We start from the raw sequence: 22,500 nt of genomic DNA on the forward strand, positions 1-22,500 counted from the left end.
AATGGATGTATAAAACTGATCCTACACACAGTCCCGCAACCACATGCACCTCTTTCTGTAACAAAGAAGAAACCAAGATAAAAGTACCACCGTTTTCTCAACTTTTCTCCTCAACAGGCGGCTACGTTTCATCTAGTGATTTTTTGGGGCTTTAATTAAGTAACAAAATTGGATGAACTTAATTTTTTTACAAATTGAAACTCTATGAAACTCTAAGTGATAATGTTTATATTTCTGCAAAAAAAAAAAAAAAGATTTTCAGAATGTCCATATTATCGAACCTACGTGTATGACGAGACCTTAATTTACCTAATCTCTGAAAGGTTGACTCTTTTGATTCAGTGACCATTGTAGAGTGACAACATCAGCAAATGGTAAGCATTTTTAGTGGACAATGGACAACAGGACCCATTTCACAATGCAAAAAAGTTCCTAACCCTATGCATGTGAGGTCAAACAAACTATACACACTATTTGCATATCTACAGTAGCATGCAACCATGGTTGCGTTGGTGACTGCCCAGAGATTAGTTGCCACTAAAAGCATTAATTGCCCTATTGTCTGATATGACTTGCTTACCATCCCACAACAGGGCTGGACAAAGAGAGTCATGCGAGCCATGCAAGCCTCAGATTTAAGTCTATAAAGGACCCATTTCAAACAGTGCTGATAAACAGTATTTAAGTCTAAGCACCCATTTCAAATAGCGCTGATAAACAGTATTTAAGTCTAAGAACCCATTTCAAAACAGTTAGCTTTCAATAACTGTGTGACTCGCATGTTGACTCATATGGCTCGCAGCCATGGCTCACATGGCTCGCTGGCTCACACATTGTCATCACTACCACGGAACAGAACATTTTCACATGCCCCAAAGGCAACTCATGTATTACTGACTTAAAGTACCTATCACCTCAACAAACTTTTCCACTTCATTCACCTAATCTCCAAAATCATCCCAAACGAAAACCTATTTATAAAAACTTACTTTTTTATTCACTTTGAAAAACGAGAAAAGTGGTCTGTTTGATCCCTGACCAAGCAATGAAGGGGAATGGGTTTGATACAGGGATGACATTGCAAATTACTTTCCATCGCTGTTTTCAAAGAACTATCACAATGGAAAGCAGTCTATGATTCAACCCATTCCTTTTCCTTGTGCAGTCGTAGATCAAATTGCAACTAGTTTTTCCAGTCAAGCAGACCGAAGAATTAGTGTTAAACAGACAAGTGCAGAGAATTGTTAAGTGGAAAGGGCTTTTTGAGGTTATATCTAAACACTTTAAATCTATCTTTTCATTGGATGAGACAATGGTATTGTTACTTTATTGGTGTAATGGATGCACCAGTACAACAGCCACCTTACTTGACAAGCAACTCCTCATTTTCTTGTGCTTCAATTTCTTTCCACATTTCCTGTGCTTCAGCAAACATCTTCGTGTAGTGCTCTTCGGGGTAGGAACCACGGCTTACTCGAGTCTGGCCATGAGAGCTACCTCGCCAGTGTGGAAGTGGAAACTATACAGAATTATATAATGAGCATTAATTATATATTTTACGAATTTTTTGTTTGATTTTACACTGGTCATTCCTATTAAATTTTACAAGTAACATAATGGGCAACTACAGTCGAACCTCGATTATCCGGACTTTTTCTCAGGACCCAATTTTGAATTGAATATTTATTAGTCATAATCAAGATTCATAGCCTTATTCTTTTTAAACTACAGCGCTAAAAAGTGAAGTAAACAAAGACAAATTTTTTTTTGTTTTCAAAAAGCAAAAACAGGGTTTGCATGCATCGTAACTGATGAAGAACTTTCGAATGGGTTCTGATTGGCTTAGAGTTGCTTTGCTGCTAAGTGAAATTTCACGCTCTATTGGCTCATTCGGTGTGGTATGCAAATTAAATAAACAAGCTACACGGCATCACATGTTCAGGTATTCACAATTAACAGAGAGTGAAGACCATCTTTTTTTCCAAACGATTTGTAAATGTTTTGTTTCACGATTAGATGTCGCTTTCTTAATTGAATCAGTTTTTGTTCCTCATTAATATTCATATTCTTGATTATCCAGACCCTCGATTATTCGGACTATTTCATCTAGTCCCAATGAGTCCAGATAATCGAGGTTCGACTGTACGGGTATATACAACAGCAGAATTAACAAATTTTTACTTCTTATTATAATGCTGTTTTTCACAGAAGTTATTTAATGAAAATGGTCTCAATTAGGATTTAAGATACCAATGCTTATTGAAATGTACCACAATTTGATATTCATGAGTGTATGCTGGAGACCATCTCAGTCTCCAAAAGGCATATTCGAAAGTCCCATATTAAAGAAAAAGGCAAGTCATGCTCCTTCTCCCATGTTTTCTGCTAACTTTCATTGCCATTATCAAGATAAGAGCAAATTGGGTGCTTTATGAGCTATGGGCTCAGATCTTACTTCAGAGGGACCTTGTACTCCCTCTCAGCTTCAGAGTTGATTAGGCGCAACAAGACACAACTAGGTAGGCCTAAAACACAGCTACTGTAGGTCACATTCCACAGGTCAAGACTTGGAGTCTCTGCTCCAGTGATGAACAACTAAGCCAAACATTTCCCATAGACATTTGTGTAGAGTGATTACTGGGCTAGGAGACACTTTTGGTGTTGTTTATTTGTCTGTAGCACAGTGACATGTACCCTGACCTGTGGAATGTAACCTGTGTTTTTGACCCATCGGACACAACTGCATGGAAATCTGAACCTATGCCCTCAAGGACTCCTGGATTTACATGTCACAGATCTCTCAACCCCAAAAGACCAAAAACCAGGAGATCAAGGTAAAAAAATCTGGAGATTTATTGACGGCGTCCGAAAGAATTCTAACCAGTTCATCCAAATAAAGTTTTCCTTTCTGTTTATCACCATTTTCCGCCATTTTGACAAAGTGGACGAAATGTATCTAGATGCGACAACCTGGTCACAATAACCTTATTTGACATTTGTCTTATAAAAATGGTTGTAAGGTCCGTGTCTTACAAATATGTGGTTCTCTATATACGTAATTGGCACCAGAAAATAAATTTTACAAAACAGAAATGAAAATATTCAAGGAAGGTGTTCACCATTGGCCTGTGAATATGTTTACTGTGAGATTTTTGCGCCTCAGCGTGAGACCATGAGTTTGCCCTAAAAATCGAGAGTCTCATTGCAAAACAGCACGACTTGAGAGCTTTGATGTCACTTTTAACAAATGTGTGTTTGAGATGGATACAACAGCAAATCACTGAGATGCGCACAAAGAAAATCTGCAAACATGGCCTTCAGTGGCCATAAACACGGTATTCTTAAATTTTTGTAAAATTACTTCACAGTACTTTACATTCATAATTATGTAATAGGCATTGGTCAAAACCGTACTCTCAATATTGCAGTAGAAGTTATTAAAAAGTTCTGCTTTGTTGTTGTGGCTTCATACGAGAGAGCAGCATGCTTTAGGCTTGTAAAGGGCACAGATAACAATGTTGCAATGTACTTATTGCTGGTGGACGAACAAAGGGAGCAAATTAGTAAGAAATCTTTTGTTCGTCCACCAACATGGCGGCGCTGACGTAACGAGGAAACCACCTATCAAGCTATGAGGAAATCTTTCCGTCTGAGTTGGACGGCAGGCGCCGCAATTTAAAGGAAGATTAAGTGGTACCAACTTGTTCTAGAAGAAGAGTGCGCTTTCCTCGAGAAGCAAGAAATCGAGCAGTGGCACTTCCAACCACTCCAGCGCCAATGACACAAACATCGTACATTGCGAGCGATGAGATGGCCTTTGAAATATGGAATAAACGAGTAAAGTCGTGATTTTCTATGTCTCCAGGTAATCATTGGGAATGATGTTGTCGTTAGTAATAAGCACTTCGCCACATCATTTTCCAGTCTTGCATTTTAAATTTTAGGGTGTTTCGTAAATATTATTGTAATCGAATTTCTCGGTGGTCCAGGTGGCGTGGGACTGGATCAGTACAACATTTGGCAAATACCGAAAACAGAATCACAGTTGCACAATGGTCGTCACGCAGTCACGCAACGTTCTCGCTTGCTTGTTTGTTCGTGTTGTTGTCAGGCGAGTCGGCCGCATGATAATCCCGCATTTCATCAGAAAGGAAAAAAAAATCGTTGTTCTAAAATGCCTCGCCTGTCACTGAACCAACTGTTCATTCGTTCTTTGGAAATTATTGGCAGTCGGGTGTTACCCGGTGTTTACGTCCTGTTGGAAAATCGAGAGGTCAACAGAATGGGACTGAGATGGGTGGGAAGCAGGAAGCTGTAACTTGGCGTCTGTGCATTTAAATTAACGGTGACAAGGGTAATAATGTAAAGCGTATTTAATTGAATGATCAAAGGATTATTCGGTTCTATGATAAAGTCGAATCTCGCATAAACATCTCTGAAATTTTGCTGAGGTTATTCAAAAATTTAAAACATTGCCTACAAAATCATGATGGTACACGGTATAAAGATCTCTGTAAGAATCACATGGCAATGTTATGGAGGGCTTTAAAATATTGAGAACCATTAATTTATTACGTACCAATTTGCTTATGGACCTAAATCAAAATATTTTTAGATTTTCAAAACAGAACGAACGTGCTCGGACTTTCTAACAAAGTTCCAGCCGTACAATAAAAGAACCAAAAACAAGAATAAAATGAAGAGGGTCTTAGTTTTCCGGGTCTTAGTTTTCCGGATTTTTAGTGGGGGATCCGGAAAACTAAGACCTGAGACCTAACACTTAACCCGAAATATTCCAACATGATGGCGGTTGGAGCGAAGCAGATTCCCTTAAATTGTACTACATTTGGATGCTGGATCTGCCTTTTTTTACGAAAACAGTGTCACCAGCGCGATTCGCAGTATTCCCCGCCAAAAAGGACATGTGACCCTGTTGACCTTTGAATTTGTTTACATGGGCTCGTGACAGAGCTCGATCAAAGAAAAACCCGTTGTTGATTTCCAACAGGACGTAACACCCGACTGCCAATAATTTCCGAAGAACAAATGAACAGTTGGTTCAGTTACAGGCGAGGCATTTTAGAACAACGATTTCTTTTCCCTTTCTGATGAAATGCGGGATTGTCATGCGGCCTTGTAATCGCCTGGCGTGACATTTGCGGTTGTGGCGTGAATAATTATCAAGCGCCGCTAGATTTTCTCCCAACGCTGTCATTATAAAGCCTTATTGTCGCCTGAAAATCGAACTTAATTTTTTGGATATACATAATATTTCTTTCTGGAATACAGGGTTTTTTGGTGCCGTTCTTTTCTATGGCTTATTTGCTGCTTTGCGCGTGATTTATTCCCGATTTCCTTCGCATTTATTTATTATATTTTTGCGCCTTTTTAAACGGCCCAGGGATTGCTTTGAGAACTAAAATGAAAAGGGTCTTAGTTTTCCGGGTCTTAGGTCTTAGGTCTTAGGTCTTCGTTTTCCGGACACCCGGTCGAATCTCCCACAGGCCACCCCCAGCGCATTTGACTTTTCGCGATGTCAGCGCTATTAGGTATCAATGTTGTACCCAGGTTATCTTTCCACAACATTACTAAATTAACTACTTCCGATTCGGATGCCCACGATATACTTTAAGTAAATTTCTCTGTTCGCTAGACGCTCCATGAGCGTACACTGGGTTCCCTGTCGTGCTTGTTACACAAAAAGTCAAAAACAGAAGGCACTGAGTTGGGTGGTATTGAACTGCAGCGTTCCAGTTGAATTTTTTCATGTGAGGGGTCATTAAGGCCATTTGAGGGGCCACCCAGATGTCGTGCCAGCAGAAGTCTTTTTGCTCACACGTTCACACGTTTAATTATTTTGTAATGTCCTGTGCCATTTTGAAGGCTTTAGTTTTTTAAGCTTTGGTAATAAATTCAGTTTAAAGATAACAAACTCACTCGTTTCTTCTTTAAATAGTCTGCAAAAAAATTAACTGCAAATTGCTCTGACGGACGTTTTTCTGCATGTCATTCATGTTATGCGCAGTCGCAGCCTCGTTCCCAGTGTCTCCATATTGTTGGCTTCCCAAATAAACTTCATTGTACACTATAATGACAAAACAGATCTTTTTCTGACGTTAAAAACTTGGCTACATATTAATCACCTGTCAGAAAGAAAAAAATCCTGTCTCCTCGCGTATCACATTTCAACCCACCTTTGTAAATATGTGAAGCTCGAATATTACACAACATGATGAATTCACAAAGGTAAATCTCACAAAAACCCTTTCCGGCGAAATATTTATTGAAACAAACAACATATTTGCTATTACAAGCAAAAAAAGTTTCCTTATTTCATTGCATGCGTGAAGACAAGAAACCCAATCGTGTCAAATTGCACTATATTTTAATGTAACATAAGATATGCAATTTTATCTTTTGAATAATAAAGACACACATTACATTACATTACATTACACTTAGCCGGGAAGTGACAGGAAAGATTTTTCCCGACACAGAAAAAAAAAACTGAAAAGGACTAAAATTAACCCGTTTTCCGACTGGATTGCCATATGGCAACCCAGTAATAACTCGGTCTTCAAAAACGCCGTTCCACATCAGTACAATGAAGTTGTAAGTTCCCAGTCATGGGCTCCTAGTTTTTTTCAATACTTGCTCCACGAGCGTAAACTGGGTTACCTGTGGTACGTGTTACACAAAAATAGAAGGCACTGAGTTGAGTGGTGTTGAACTGCAGCGTTTCAGATTATTTTTTCAAGTGGGAGGTCATTTAGACCATTTGAGGGGTCACCCAGACGTCGTGCCAGCAGTGGCCCTTTGGATCACATGTTGTCACGTTGATTATGTCCCAGGGGCGAATGCGGAAATTCCACAAAGAGGGGAACAAAGAAATTGCGTCGAGAGCACACCCCCTCGCCCCCCCCCCCCCCCTATCAAGGCAAAATGTATTTGAAATAAGAAAATCTCTGAAACTGAAACTGAACTAACCATTATCTTCAGTAAAACCTCCTGATGCACACTGCACTACTTGAAAGTCGGTTGGTTACAGAAGCTCTTTAAATACTGCACACGGAAAAGGGGGGCACGGCCCTCTCGCTCCCCCCCCCCCCAAACAAAAAAAAATTCCGCCCCTGACCTCGTGACCCGTTTTCTTAAGACGCAACCTCGTTCCCAGGGTCTCTCATCTTCCCGCCCACTGGAGCGAGAGAGCGGGCGGGAAGATGAGAGACCCTGGGAACGAGGTTGCTTGAGACGTTTTCCTGCATGTCATGCATGCCTTACAGTTGCACTAAGCAAACGTTTATTCCACACACTAAGGAAGGACTTTACAAGTTGTATCCGCTTCATAATTCATCTTCTTTTCAGTCCAATCGGATGTCAGGACAAATTTTTTTTGGCTTAACGTTTGCACCAAAAAGTACCGTAAAAGCCGGGAGTTAACAGTAAAAGGCAAGCTAAAAGATACCCTGGGTGCCAGAGGAATATTTTTTCAAGGTTGAGGAGAACGCTCCGGTCAACGGTTGACCGTTGATTTGGAGTCGTGGAGCGTTCTTCCGACCTTGAAAAAAAATTTCTCTCGCACCCAGGGTAGCCAAAAGACATGCATAGTTTGTATATAAAACTCTGAATTTACAATTCTCATTGAAAGATTAATGGCAATAGATCTTAAAAACACTAAATTTTCAGCAGTCTGTGACTTCTTGTAATTAAGAGGAATTAAAGGTCAATGTTCTGTCAAAAGGAAGAAATTGATCACGTGCTAGGCAACCACAAAGGTGCACATGATCACCTGTGTCAACGGTCTTGTTTACATTGAATAAACTACGGGGAAGAATGTTAATCCTTTGTCGTTTTCAGAGTAACACAAGAGCTAAGAAACTTCCGCCTTTCGATTTTTAATTTTGTTCTGATAATAACCTGAATATTTAAATTTCACTAGTCGGCTCAGGAAACCTTCTTTATCTATTTTAATCAAAACAGAGTTTAATGAGCAATGTAAGCAATCTTCGCGCACTAAAGAAATATTTTTGGCTTCATAAGAAAACTACACCATAGTGACAAAACAGATCTTTTTCTGCGGTTAAAAATTATAACTACCTATTTATAAAAATTACTCGCGGGATGTCAATTTCAACCCACGTATGCAAATTTGTTAATCTCGATTATTACAAAACATGATGAATCACCAAAGGCCGAAAATGTCACAAAAACCTTTTCCAGCGAAAGATTGAAAAAGAGAGACAAAAAAGACCCTTCCTATTTCATTGCGTGCGTGAAAACAAGAAACCCAATTCGTGTCGAATCAACTTTTCACAACAAAATAAATTCAGGATCAAACCCTTTTCTGAAGAATCTTTTTCTTAACATGAAGCAAAGCATGGACTGCAATCTTTCTTTCAAAATAGTTCTTGACTAACGAGAACAAGCTTTCTTTCAAATAAATCTTCGCTGTCACACTTCCAATTATGTTTTAACTGAAGACTGTGCAGAGTTGAGTACAAAATAAATGTAGATAGACAGAAACTGAGATGCGACTTCAGTAAAACACGTACAGATACATTAAAGGCGTTCGATTCCCTCAGTATTTGTTAAGCCCATACAGAATTTGCCCTTTGGTTTCAGTGTTGTACATATTAAACACAACGGTTAGTAAAATATTAATTTAGAAACAAAGCTCACTGAGTTGATGCGGAGATCAAATTGTTGTCGAAGTCCATTACTCGTCGCTTTTAAGATTCCAGATATTTATTTTCACCGCCTGTCTTGTTTATACAATCGACTTTCCATTCTTGAGCTCCATAAGGGTATATTTTGTTTAAAGATCCACTAAAACGCCATTAGCGTTACAATGAATTTCGACTCCATTGCAGGTTAATTAAGTATTCTACTGTGTCCACCGGATAAAATCTACGCATTTCTACTACCCCGTGAAACCTAACAAAAATACGCGCAGATGACTCTACCTACAAAGACACTACTTAGCAGGGGAGTGTCAAGAAAGACTATTCTCGAAAAGGGAAAAAAAAAGAAACGAATAAATGCCACCAATTTTCCGACTGGTTTGCCATACTGGCAACCCAGTAATAACTCACAAACTTGTGCAACTCGCCAGCAGACATTTCAGTCGAGAAGTCAACGAAAACTAATGCACATGTTTGTGCACCTTGTCGGTAGGTAAGTACCCTATGTATGGGGAATAACTGGGGCATAACATCATGAAAAAATATGGTGGCTGTTGTCGCTTGATTAAATTGCGTTCGAGACAAGTATTAATTGGGTAATTTTGTGGGAATCGTTCTTCCATTTTTGAGCTAGAACAGTGCATGAATTTTTTTTGATAAATCAATCATTTTTTCGATCGCTGGCTTAGTTGGACTAGAGGTTGAAAGCCTTGATCAGTCGCCAACGGTCAACTTTCAGTCGCATTGGCGACCAGCTGGTCGCAATTTCGGACCCTTTGATCCCACGATACTCTATCAACTAGCCAAACGGAGGTTGCCTACTCCGCAATCTATCGTATAAAACTTATATTTCAGCTTCCTTCGAGAAAAAAAAAATTTTTTTCCGTATACACGAACAAACCATCTGCCGCTCGTGTGATTGACTAGGATAGTTGATCTTCCAATCAATACAAATTCTGCAACAATGAGATATCAGCCCGGTTGACACAGATGGGCGTTTCGAAGTGGACTTGCTAGCTATTACACAAGACTTGCTTTCGACGGCTGAATACTCCAGCATATTAGAGAGTCATTAGACCGCAAGCATATGGAATACCGATTTAGTTACAAGGTAAGTCAGCTATCGGTTTGCTCGGTATTTGCGAGCTCTGGCTCATCGATCATTTGTCGGTTTGTGTGACTATTGACTGTAAAGAAGCAAAAATACTTTTCAATTCCAGATTCACATAAACTCTATGCTCGTTACCCAGATTATTCCAAGAACGCCAAAGTTTCCCCGTTCAAATCAGATTGCATCCTTAACGTTTTTTCATTTTTACAGTTTATAGTTCAATCACTATTGTCGAAAACATTGAAGAAAAGTATTTTACAAATACAAAGCTTGAAAAAGAAAAATGTCCGTAGGGTTTTTCCGCCAAGAATAATGCTTGGCCGGAAAACTGAGAAAATATTTGGCGCAGTGTTATTGACAGTACATTTAGCGGTGATGAATCGGCGACCTGAAGTTGAAAGTAATAACAAACGTTCGTCTTCTGCGTGAGGTATATCAGTGCCGCATTGTGTTTTTAAAAGGACGAGAAAAGAGGATACAGGATACAAGAAGAGAGATTAAATATAGACTCTTTTCGAAGCCATTGACTTTCAAATACAGCTGCCGTGTTGTTTTAAATCCCAAGTAAACGTTTAAAACGCATCATAAAATTTGAATCAGTGAACTTGTGCGGTCTGGCCCTCATGAGATATAAGGCGAGATTGCTATCATCATGTTGTTAGCAAACGGGACTTTGGGCGTGATGCCCAATAAGTTTGCAAAGCAAAAAGAAACCACGAACAATGTATTTTCACAAGTAACTGTCAACTTTATTGTCGAGATCTATTGTTAACAGCATAAATAACCTTGTAAAGAATGTCCTCACTATATCATACAAGAGTATTGTATTAATCAAAACTTGCTCAGGGTTCTGTAGGAACGAAATCTTCAAATAGCCAGGGTTAAAAGCCTTAGCTTAAGCGACCGGCATAAGTTTTAAAACAAAATATACAAAGGGAACTAATAGCTTAGTTCAAGACAATTATCGCATATAAGGGCGCGGAATTTTAATGAAAACATTGGCGTTACTTAGATCAGTTAAAAGGGGCGCATTCACGTGGCATATTGGCCAACTAATCCTACGCGGGACTCGAGCTTTTTTGATAGCACTGTCTTCTTTTGATTCAGTAAAAAAAAAAATGGCCGCTGATCACATAGGTGAAGCAAGAGTTGCGTTTCAAGCAAAACATCGGAAATTATTCTCTGTGGTAGAAAATCAATTGATTGAGAAGTTAAGCGCCAAAAGATTTCAGTGAAACTTGTAAAAAAGCGAACGACATTTCGGCGCTACCTTACGCCATTATCAAGTTAAAAAGTGAAAAAGTATAAGGTGTAATACGAATATATAAAATGTGAAACAATATATAAAATATTTGCGGGTCCTGTGGGTATAATTCCCAAGGTAAGAAACACAATAAGGAAAAAAGAAAAAATGTACGAACGTTTGACGTCACGTAAACAGTTTGGCACGAATGGAGTCGGCTTTCGTGTTAAGAGAAGGCTTGATGTCCTCTATGTACAACATCTCGTGGACTAAGCAATCAAACGTGCTGTTACTTTTCCTCAGAACTTTGGAAAGTTGGTCAGTCTTTGTTCTGTTTTTGCCATGCTGTGTTTCAAGGTGTTTCCCGATGGCTGAAGAACAGTGTTCACTTATGCGTTGTCGGGCAGTGAACCCGACATAATTTGCATCGAACAAATCGCATTGGAACTAGACGCTCCATGACAGTACACTGGGTTGCCTGTGGTACGTGTTACTCAAAAACAGAAGGGACGGGTGGAATTGAACTGCAGCGTTCGAGGCAATTTTTTCAAGTCGGGGGTCATTAAGACCATTTAAGGAGTCACCCAGACGTCGTGCCAGCAGAGGCCGTATGGCTCACAAGTTCATACGACGAAACAGATCTTTTTCTGAGGTTAAAAAACCTGGCCAGGCTATTAATCATTTGTCAGAAAGAAAAAATTCCTGTCATCTTTAGAAAAATTAGGCACGCATTGAGTAGGTGTGGTAGTGCAGTAATACAGCGCTTTATTCCATATTGTCAACTGAGCTGCGTTTTGTCTTCCAGGAGATTCAAGTTGTCTGCGTAATATGTAGCTCTAAGAGTACACAATATTGATTTAGTATTTTCTTAAGTAAATAGCCCCCTGAGAAGACATGTGGTTACTAGCAAAGTACTAAACCTATTAACAAGTTATTTCCAAAACGATGGAATTACCTGGTGATAAATAACCTCGTCTTGGAGAGTAAATTTTTGACTTTGCAGAAACAATGGTCAACCTCAACCTAAACCCAAACCCAACCTCAACCTCAACCTCAACCCATTAGCAAGTGTCCCCAATTAGTGCTCCGGCGCCAGAAGATTAGACACTTAAATAAAGTTCCTTTCCTTTCCTTTCCCCAGAAAGATGGCTTCTTGGCTGACATGTTGATCATTTTCATTTTCAACGTCACAATTTTTTGCCGATTTTGGGGTTCATTTTGTTGAAACTCAAGCACGCTTCCAACAGACCTGTTTATTTTCGTGACTTATGCGCTGCCTAAAGTGCACTACCACAAAAATCCTCCCTTATCATATTTCAACACACTTATGCAAATTTGTTAAGCTCGAAAACTACACAACATGACAAAACTTCACAAAACGTGAAAATCTCACAAAAATCTTATCCAGCGAAAAATTTATTGAAACAAACAACATATTTGCTATTAGAGGCAAAAAACCCTTCCTACTTCAATTCCGTGCGTACAAACGAGACACACAATCGGTGTCACAAGGCATATGCAATTAAATAAATTTCTGACAGTTCACATCAAACCCTTTTCGAAAGAACCTTGACGGTAAATAATAAAGCACAAAAGAGACAACAAGCTTTCATTCAAATAATTTTTCACTGTCACAATTCCAATTTTTTTTACCTCTGCAAAGTTGAGTACAAAATAAATGTTACTTGCCAGTCAACTTAGGTGCGACTTTAGTAAACACCGTGATGGATTCAAGGCTTTCGATTCCTTCAATGTTTGCTAAACCCATACAGAATTTGTCATTTGGTTTCAATGTTGTACATAACATCAGAGTTAGTTAAGTTAGAAACAAACCTCACTTTGTGATATCCAACGGCGAAAGAAGCAATTGTTGTCGAAGACCATTACTTTTCGCTTTGACCATTACAGATATTTATTATTCACCGCCTGTCTTGTTTATCCAATTGACTTTCCATTACTGAGCTCCATAAGGGTATATTTGTTTAAATATCTACTAAAACGCCATTCGTGTTACAATGACTTTCGACACCATTGCAGGTTAAGTTAAATATTCTACTGTGTTCACCGGATAAAATCTATGCATTTGTAGTACCCCCTCAAACTTATCGAACACACGCGCAGAAAACTCTACACATCATTACACTACTTAGCAGGGGAGGGACAGGAAAGACTTTTCATGACACGGAAAAAAAAAAAAAAATACGAGTAATGAAACGCAGATTCCGATTTCCTATAATAAGGTATGTAAGTTCAGCCAAAAACCAGGTAATGAAGCACAAAAGTATACACACCGTGCCTTCAGCAGACCCATCTGCCGATCGCGTACGCAAAGATATCTATTCTCTGGGAGCAAAGATCGATGTTAACGTAAAACCCGTCTTTACAAGCAGGAAACTATCACAAACGCTGAGTGTCAAGCGGGAAAACAAGTCCCCGATCGTCAACACTCAATGCGTTGATACTTGTTCCAATGTGATTTGTGCGGGTTTTGCTAAAAGAAGGCCCGCGGCCCACGGCCCGCTACGGCCCAGCGGCCCGGCGGCCCAGTCCTGATTTTCCACAGTTTTTTGTCCAGTGGTAAATCCACGCGCATGCACAGATCTGCATCGGGTTTGGGCGTGCAAAATGGACGATGGTGACATGACAAGCTTTGTCCAGGAAAAAAATTATCAACAGGCGCCGTAAACTGATGCCGATGTGGGCAAGAGAAAGATGTTTGACGCGACGCGCGCGAGACAACGTAAAAATCAAAGCCGTGAAATTTGCCCTGCGATTTATGTTGAACTTGGACTGAATCGTGTGTGTAATTATTATTTTTTTGTCTCGGAGATATTAGCACGTATTGCTATCTTAAATTCGAGATGAAATAAAGATTATTGTATTGTATTGTATTGTATTGTATTGTATGCAGACTCAAGCGATCTCGGCGCTCTCATAGAGGGGTCGATAACACGCGTTATGGCTTGGGCGGTTATAAAACACCGACAAGCATTTGATCGTGAGGAGTTTATATATTTTGAGCAAGAGCCGATGCAAAGTAGATTACTACATTTCGGAAACAGCCTTCATCAGGTACAATGAGAGCTCACATTAAGGACTGCTTTCCGTCGCATATGTTGACGTACTAGTAATGCTGGTAAAAAATTTTGCTTTCTCTTTATCCATTTTCCTTGGAAAACTGGCTGTTATCCATTCCACTCTTGTTATTAAGAGAATTACTGTCGCAAAAGGGTACGAATGCTTTCGTTCATAGCGGAGACACATGTTTAATGCAATTTACCATTATGACGCCCTCACTTCAAATCCCACCAAGACCATCAGCATGATGCATTTCAACGCATACTGTATTTACTTGAGTTTGTGCGGCAATTTTCTTTTCACAAGTGTTTATATGAGTTGTCCGTTGTGAGTCGCTTAAAGTATATGATTTGGAATTTCGTACGAGTTCCTCTTATCAGAATTTTAGTTTCTTGTGAATGCTCGTGAGTTCGTTTGCAACTCCTCCTTTTAGATTTTCGGCCGCCTTGCGATATATTTGGTACTTTATCTTTAGTTACGCAATAATCGAGTCATTGTTTTTGTTCACTCTCTGATACTCTAAGGTTGAGTGAATCAAATAGAAAAAAGATTAAGAGAGTTTAATTTGCGTTAAGGACGTTCGCGCCCATTGCCATTACGCATCCTTACAGCGCACGCAAATTCACATGCCACGTCATGTATCGAGCGCGCGCGCTAAGTACTAAAATGAACATTGATAGGGCAGATGGCCATTGCTATAGCTTTGCTTGGATTTAACGATCTTGGATGTTCGGTGACCCCTACTTTTCTTTTCACAAACAGACTTTATTTACAATTATCTCCACATTGTCCAAAAATAAACAAAAAATCAATGTGGGAAGTTAAAAAAATTTCAAGATTTCTGTCCTCGGTACATTGCAAGGCGCATGAAACTATGGTCGCTCAATGCGAACTTGTTCTTTAAGGAACCTCAACAGTTAACTAAATTCACTTGATGGGTCCACTTAAACAAAGTTTGGTAGAGAACATTTCACTTCAAAGATGTAATTGCAATCTTTTCGGGCTTACAGACACTGTGGCCTTATTCGCTAAAGAAGCGGGGTTTTTTCAGATTTAGGGTTTTCTTCCGGGCAAATTCTCTCCAAAACGAAAGTCGGTGACCTCCCCTTTTTTTTCCTTACATTTCTGACATCACTAACTCATCAACTTTCAATGGTAAAATTTGCTGACAGAATCAATGTTAGAAAATTTTCGCCCAAACGTCCTTAATTAAATGTTTCGCGCGAGGGGTGAGATAGATTAAATGTATCCACGCAATACAAGTGACGCTGCCAAGGGAAAACATTTTCATTATGTCAAGAAATACTTAATTAAATGGTTTCGTGTTTCTCTCGGCATGCGTTTTAGGTGCTGGTAAATGTGTAAAAAGTAAGTACCGAGAATTCCAAAGCAACACCTCGATTATACGAAGGTGCGAACTTAGATCTTCAGTTACAGTTAATATTAAGCCATGGGTAGATTCAATCTACCCTTAGCCTAATTTGCATTTTTTTTTCCTGGGCGAAGCAAGTTGTATTCGTTTACCATTTAATTAATTAATTAATTTATTTATTTATTTAGTACAATTTTATGGTATATTTACAAAAAAAAAGTAATGAAAAAGAAAAAAAAGGCCATAAGGATAAAAAACAAATCACCTCATAAAAATTATAAAAATTACAATAAACTCACAAAAAAATGTAATAATATTTACAATTTTGTTACAAATTTAACTAGACCCTCCGTGAGGGTACACTGGGTTGCCTGTGGTACGTGCAGCGTTCCAGGCAATTTTTTTCAAGTTGGTGGGTCATTAAGACCATTTAAGGGGTCACCCAGAAGTCATACCAGCAGAGGCCCTTTGGCTCACAGGTCCGCACACCTTCGTACGACGAAACAGCTCCTTTTCTGAGGTTAAAAACCTGGCTACCGGCCTATTAATTAATCATTTGTCAGAAAGAAGAAATTCCAGTCCTCTTTAAAAAAAATTGACACGCATTGCTTACGTGTGGTAGTGAAGTAACACAGCGATTTATTCCATAATGTCAACTGAGCTGTGTGTTGTCTTCCAGGAGATTCAAGTTGTCCTTGCGTAATATGTAGCTCTAACAGTGCACGATATTGTTTTGGTATTGTCTATCATTGTAGCGCCATGGTAGAAGTCTTGGGTAAATAGCCTGAGAAGACGTGTGGTTACTAGCAAAGTACTGAGCCCAGAAAGATTGAAGAAAAAATAAATAAATGGGAAGTGAAAAACATTGTCTTCTGAGATGACATGTTGACAGTTGTCTTTGCGTAATATGTAGGTCTAACAGTACACGATATTGTTTTGGTATTGCCTATCATTGTAGCGCCATGGTAGAAGTCTTAGATAAATAGCCCCTTTAGAAGACATGTGGTTACTAGCAAAGTACTGAACCCAGAGAGACTGAAGAAAATAAAAGGGAATCGAGAAACATTGGCTTCTGGGCTGACATGTTGATCATGCAACTTCTTTCCACCACAAGTGTAAGCGTGCACTGAGAGCATCTGACAGCTTTGTAAACAAAAGTTGAAAGCTGAAATTATTTCCTATTCGGCAGGGTTAGTATCTGGATGGGCGACCTAAGAAATATACCACTCAGTAACAGAAGCATAAGACAGAGAATTCCATTTTAATGCTATCAAATGCGAACCAAGCAAGATACAGATTTTGTTAGCTTGCTTTATGCAAAACAAATATTGATGTAAAAGTAAATAAATATGGATACACAATTTTTAAGAAGAGCAGAAGGAAGTTTCAGGACGGTCGATCGAGCATAAAATATTTTGCCATCGGTAATAAAATCTACGACATGAAAACAACATTAATTTTGGACCACGAATATAAAAAGTTACCATCAGCGAAAAACAGTTTGGGAGATTTTAGTTGTTTTGTTGTAATTGTACAAGTTTGGCTGCACCGAGTAAATCGCACATCGAATTTGTCAGAAAGAAGAAATTCCTGTCCTCTTTAACAAAAATTGACACGCATTGCTTACGTGTGGTAGTGAAGTAACACAGCGATTTATTCCATAATGTCAACTGAGCTGTGTGTTGTCTTCCAGGAGATTCAAGTTGTCCTTGCGTAATATGTAGCTCTAATAGTGCACGATATTGTTTTGGTATTGTCTATCATTGTAGTGCCATGGTAGAAGTCTTGGGTAAATAGCCTGAGAAGACATGTGGTTACTAGCAAAGTACTGAACCCAGAAAGATTGAAGAAAATAAATGGGAAGTGAAAAACATTGTCTTCTGGGAGAGACATGTTGACAGAATAAAAGGGAATCGAGAAACATTGGCTTCTGGGCTGACATGTTGATCATGCAACTTCTTTCCACCACAAGTGTAAGCGTGTACTGACAGCACCTGACAGTTTTGTAAACAAAAGTTTAAAGTTGAAGTTAACCCTGTGCGGTGGGATAGTATCTGGATGGGCGACCTAAGAAATATACCACTGAGTAACAGAAGCATAGGACCGAAAATTCTATTTTAATGCTATCAAATGCGAACCAAGCAAGATACAGATTTTGTTAGCTTGCTTTATGCAAAACAAATATTGATGTAAAAGTAAATAAATATGGATACACAGTTGTTAAGAAGAGCAGAAGGAAGTTTCAGGATGGTCGATCGAGAATAAAATATTTTGCCATCGGTAAGAAAATTTACGATGTGAAAACAACATTAATTTTGAACCACGAATATAAAAAGTTACCATCAGCGAAAAACATTTTGGGAGATTTTAGTTGTTTTGTTGTAATTGTACTTTTGGCTGCACCGAGTAAATCGCACATTGAATTCAGCAGGCAGAGTGATCAAGTTACCGCGGCATGTTTACTCGCGAAACAGTGAAGCATCTGTGTCAAATGATGCCAAGATACCGGGTTTTTGTTTTTGTTAGTTTTCTTTTTCTTTCAATTGTTATAAATTTTGACAAAAAATGTGCGAATTCAACACAAAGATCACTCTCAGAGGTCACAGTGACCATTGTTTCTGGAAAATCAAAAATTTACTCTCCAAGACAAGGTTATTTATCACCAGGTAATTTCATCGTTTTGGTAATAGCAGCTACTTTATTATTCATCAGCGTCACAATATTTTGCCGATTTTGGGGGTCATTTTGTTGAAACTCAAGCACGCTTCCAACAGACCTGTTTATTTTCGTGACTTATGCGTTACCACAAAAATTCTCCCCGAATCACATTTCAACACATGTATGCAAATTTGCTAAGCTCGAAAATTACACATGATAAATTTACAAAAGCTAGAAATTTCACAGAAATATTTTCCAGCGAGACATTTATTGAAACAAGCAACATATTTGCTATATGAGGCAAGAAACCCTTCCTATTTCAGTTGCGTGCGAGCAAGCGAAACACACAATCACAAAGCATATGCAATTAAATAAATTTCTGACAGTTCACATCAAACCCTTTTCGAAAGAACCTTGACCGTAAATAATAAAGCACAAAAGAGACAACAAGCTTCCATTCAAATAATTTTTCACTGTCACATTTCCAATTTGTTTTTACCTTTGCTGAGTTGAGTCTTAAAATGAATGTTACTTGCCAGACAAACAGGCAAACTTTAAATAGATGCGACTTCAGTAAACACTGTGAGACGCACAACAGAGATCACAGATCTACTTGTGGTGTTCGATTCCTTCTCTGTCTTTGTTGAACCCGTAAGTTACCAGAGAAATTTCCATTTGGTTTCAGTGTTGTACGTAACACCACCTTGGCGAAATATTAGAAGTACAGCATATTTTGATTTCGGCTCGACGGGCGAAAGATTCACGCTGTCAAAGTCCATTACTCGTCGCTTTTTTAAGATTCCAGATCTTTATGTTTCACCGCCTGTCTTGACGTTCCATTCTTGAGCTCCATGTGGGTATATTTTCTTTAAAGATATACTAAAAAGCCATTCGCGTTACAATGACTTTCGAGGCCATTACAGGTTAATTGCGCAGAGCAAGCTACGCATTACCCCAGCCCCCTCAAACCTAAGAAAATACGCACAGAAGACTCCATGCACAAAGACACCACCTAGCAGGGGAGTGACAGGCAAGACTTTTCCCGACACGGAAAATAACAAAAAAACCCACGAAACGAAACCGAGATTCCGACTGGGTTTGGCAACCCAGTAATAACACTAGCTTAAACTTGTCAACATTGCATACCGAACGGACCTCAAGAGGCAAACTGTTCCATTCATCCACAGTCCTACAAAAGTAACTGTTTTTAAGTATGTTTGTCCTGGCGTATTTCTTTTTTAACGATTTAGTATCAAAATGTCTCAGTAAGTAACGGTCCTCTTGGCTATAAAAATCTAAGAATTGAGAAAAGTCAACATCTAAATGGCCATTGAGAGCCTTAAACAAGAAGGTAACATCGCCAACGAAACATCTTTGCTCAAGAGTTAACAGATTGAGTTTACGTAGACGGACATCGTATGGTTCATTCGATTTTAAAATAAACCTGGTTGCTCTACGCTGAATTATCTCAAGTTTGTTTATGATTCTCTTGGTGAATGGACACCAGACGACTGAGCAGTATTCCAGATTCGATCTGACAAGGGAGCACTACAAGGTCTTTAGAGAAGATTCATCCTTGAGATCCATGCACGTTCTTTTAATTAAGTCTAACATTCTGTTTGCCTTGCCAGTGATCATATCAATATGAGAGTTCCAGGATAAACCGTTGTTAGTCAATATTCCCTAAATCTTTAAATTCCTTGACCTCCTCGAGAACTGTATCGCTCAAATGCACTCTGTTAGTAAAGGGTACTTGTTTTTTAGTAATTCTCATGATCTTGCACTTTTTGGAGTTGAAATCCATCAGGTTGCGTTGGCTCCAATGGTAAAGTTTATCCAAATCGTTTTGGAAAAGCATCTGATCATTATCACAGTTTATTACTCTAAACATCTTGCTATCATCAGCATACAAAGCTATTGTGCTTGCAGAACAAACTACATCGGGTAAATCATTAATAAACAAAACAAAAAATAGTGGCCCAAGAATAGAGCCCTGAGGTACACCAGAGGTGATTTCTGTCAAAGAAGATGAATAACCATCAGTGACTACTCTTTGTCTTCGATTGCTAAGGTAATCTTGACAACAGTTCAACAGTGCCCCAGAAATACCGAAATTACAAAGCTTCTGCGGTAAGGCCTGATGGGGAACACGGTCGAAGGCCTTCGAAAAATCGAGGAAAACTACGTCAACTTGATGACCCTCATCAAGGGCTTTTGCCCATTTATGATGAATCAAAATTAGTTGAGTAGCAGTAGATCTTCCTTTGACAAAACCATGCTGCCAATCTGACAGGTAAGCTGAGACATGGGAATAAATTGCTGAGTACACTATACGCTCTTGACATTTTCCTGGAATAGACAGAAGAGAGATAGATCTGTAGTTATCCACAAGGTCCCTTTCATTTGCTTTATGAACTGGTGAAACGTTGGCGAGTTTCCACTGTACCGGAACTCTTCCTAAAGAAAAGGATCTATTAAACAGGAGGGCTAGAGGTTTAGATAATTCTTCAGAGCAAACTTTAAGAATACGGGCTGGAATATTGTCAGCACCGGTTGCCTTGGTGACATCAAGATTTCGTAGGATTCTTTTCACTTCGCTTGCAGTGGTCTTTATGCTCAACAACAAGTTTGGATTAACAACGTCAATGGAAAATGTTTTTTCGGAAGTTGAGGCAGAATAGACTGTACGAAAAAATTGATTAAACAGTTCCACCGTTGTTGCTGGATTAGTAGAATGCGCTTCGTTGTAATAAACATGCAATTTATGGAATCCTCTTTCGTTTCGACTTCATTGAATGGAATGACCAGAAAAGTGTAGGATCCGTCTTCAGCATCATAGATAGATTTTTTTAAATACTGAATATAGCTCAAATGAATATACTTCTTCGTAATTTTCCTCATTTCCTTGAATTTCAAAAACAAGTCAGGTGATCCACCAGCCTTCATTCGCTTCCATATTTTTTTCCTTCTTTCAAATCAATTTCATTATCTCATTACTTATCCAAGGAGGTCTTGATCGACGGCGAAGTGTAACCTGAGGTATAAATTGATTGATGGCAAAAAATAATATGTTCTGAAATCTAGTCAAACAGTCCTCAAATGGGAGATAACTGATTCCCAAGGTATGTGATGTAGAGTCTCCCGCAAGCCAATGAAATCTGCTTTCTTGTAGCATTCGGATGAACGGTTACATCCCTAACAAGGAATTCGTTATTAGTCAAGACTAAATCCAGAATGTTTCCCTCAGTAATACCTAAACCACGAGTAGTAGACATGTTTTTCTGAATTAGGAAGAAATCACCCAGGATATTGCAGAACTCCTCCGTACTAGTGTCAGATCTAAATGGACTTCCAGTATAACAATCGATATTTGGAAAATTGATAATCATTTGAATCCTTGTTTCTGTTTGTTGAAACGTTTTCATTCTCTGTTCATTCGTCTCTTTATAGAAACCGATTGCACAATAGAGGACTTTCATTATCGAACGATGTAAGTTATTTTCAAACCATACTTTGAAAGTGACAATATCATAAATAATGAAATATGTGAATCTTTTTTTTTTTAAGTTTCAGATCCAGTTACACAAATAAAGCATGCAAACGCAAATCTACCGCCGTTCATAAGTGTTCCCTGCCATTGCACAGAATTACCCGTAAGATCATCTGATGACAAGTGAGAATGTGATTGCCTGATAAACTGACAAGCGCAACTCAGTGACAATTCGCAGTTCACATATCTCATCATTTAGGTTATGAAATTTTCAATCTCAAACTGTGGTTTGAAAATAACTTACATCGTTTGAGAATGGACTTCCTCTCTATCGGGTTCTGTAAACAGACGAGTAAACAGAGAGAGACAACGTTTTTCACTTAGCAACACGCAACTAAAGAAAGGATTGAAATAATTATTAAAATGTTAAACGAATTTAAACTCATCGTCGTCCATTTTGCACGCCCAAACCCGATGCAGTCTGTGCATGCGCGTGGATTTACCGCTGGACAAAAAACTGTGGAAAATCAGGACCGGGCCGCCGTCGCGGGCCGTGGGCCGTGGGTTTGGCCGTGGGCCGCTTGGCCGTAGCGGGCCGTGGGCCGCTGGCCACTGGGCCGTGGGCCTGCTTTTAGCAAAACCCGAATTTTGACTCCACTATCCAATCAGACACAATACGACTAACTCAATCACAACACAACTGTGTAGATACATGGGCATGTAGGACAGCAAGCGCCACAAGCCGGTTTATTTTGCTCACGATATGCATACAAACTCCGCTCCAGCATAACAATACGTTAGCATACTTGATGGTACTGACCTCCTAAAAACTTGTTAAAGGAAAAATACACTGGGCCAGGAGCTCCT

General features: G+C 39.1%; 2 protein-coding genes across 5 annotated transcripts in view; one reads left to right on the forward strand and one right to left on the reverse strand.

The window, feature by feature from the left end:
- Nucleotides 1-4,013, reverse strand: part of LOC137975710 (peroxisomal sarcosine oxidase-like) — a 14,940-nt gene extending 10,927 nt beyond the window's left edge. For 2 of the 3 annotated variants that reach the window (XM_068822865.1, XM_068822864.1), the window contains exons 1-3: nt 3,855-4,013; nt 3,702-3,823; nt 1,368-1,519 (exon numbers count right to left, since the gene is read on the reverse strand). In XM_068822865.1, coding sequence (XP_068678966.1) covers nt 1,368-1,519; nt 3,702-3,823; nt 3,855-3,873 — 293 coding nt within the window. In that variant the 5' untranslated portion in view covers nt 3,874-4,013. Of the gene's footprint in view, nt 1-1,367; nt 1,520-3,701 lie in introns of all 3 variants that reach the window. The other variant, XM_068822866.1, reaches the window with a different exon arrangement.
- A 5,706-nt stretch (nt 4,014-9,719) lies between these two features.
- LOC137975757 (galanin receptor type 1-like) overlaps nt 9,720-22,500 on the forward strand; it is a 19,498-nt gene continuing 6,717 nt past the window's right edge. The window contains exon 1 of one of the 2 annotated variants that reach the window (XM_068822933.1): nt 9,720-9,792. The gene's annotated coding sequence lies outside the window, so the exon portion shown is untranslated. Of the gene's footprint in view, nt 9,793-21,591; nt 21,634-22,500 lie in introns of those variants that run through there. The other variant, XM_068822934.1, reaches the window with a different exon arrangement.

This window comes from Montipora foliosa, chromosome 11 (genome assembly GCF_036669935.1).
Source record: "Montipora foliosa isolate CH-2021 chromosome 11, ASM3666993v2, whole genome shotgun sequence".
NCBI lineage: Eukaryota > Metazoa > Cnidaria > Anthozoa > Scleractinia > Acroporidae > Montipora > Montipora foliosa.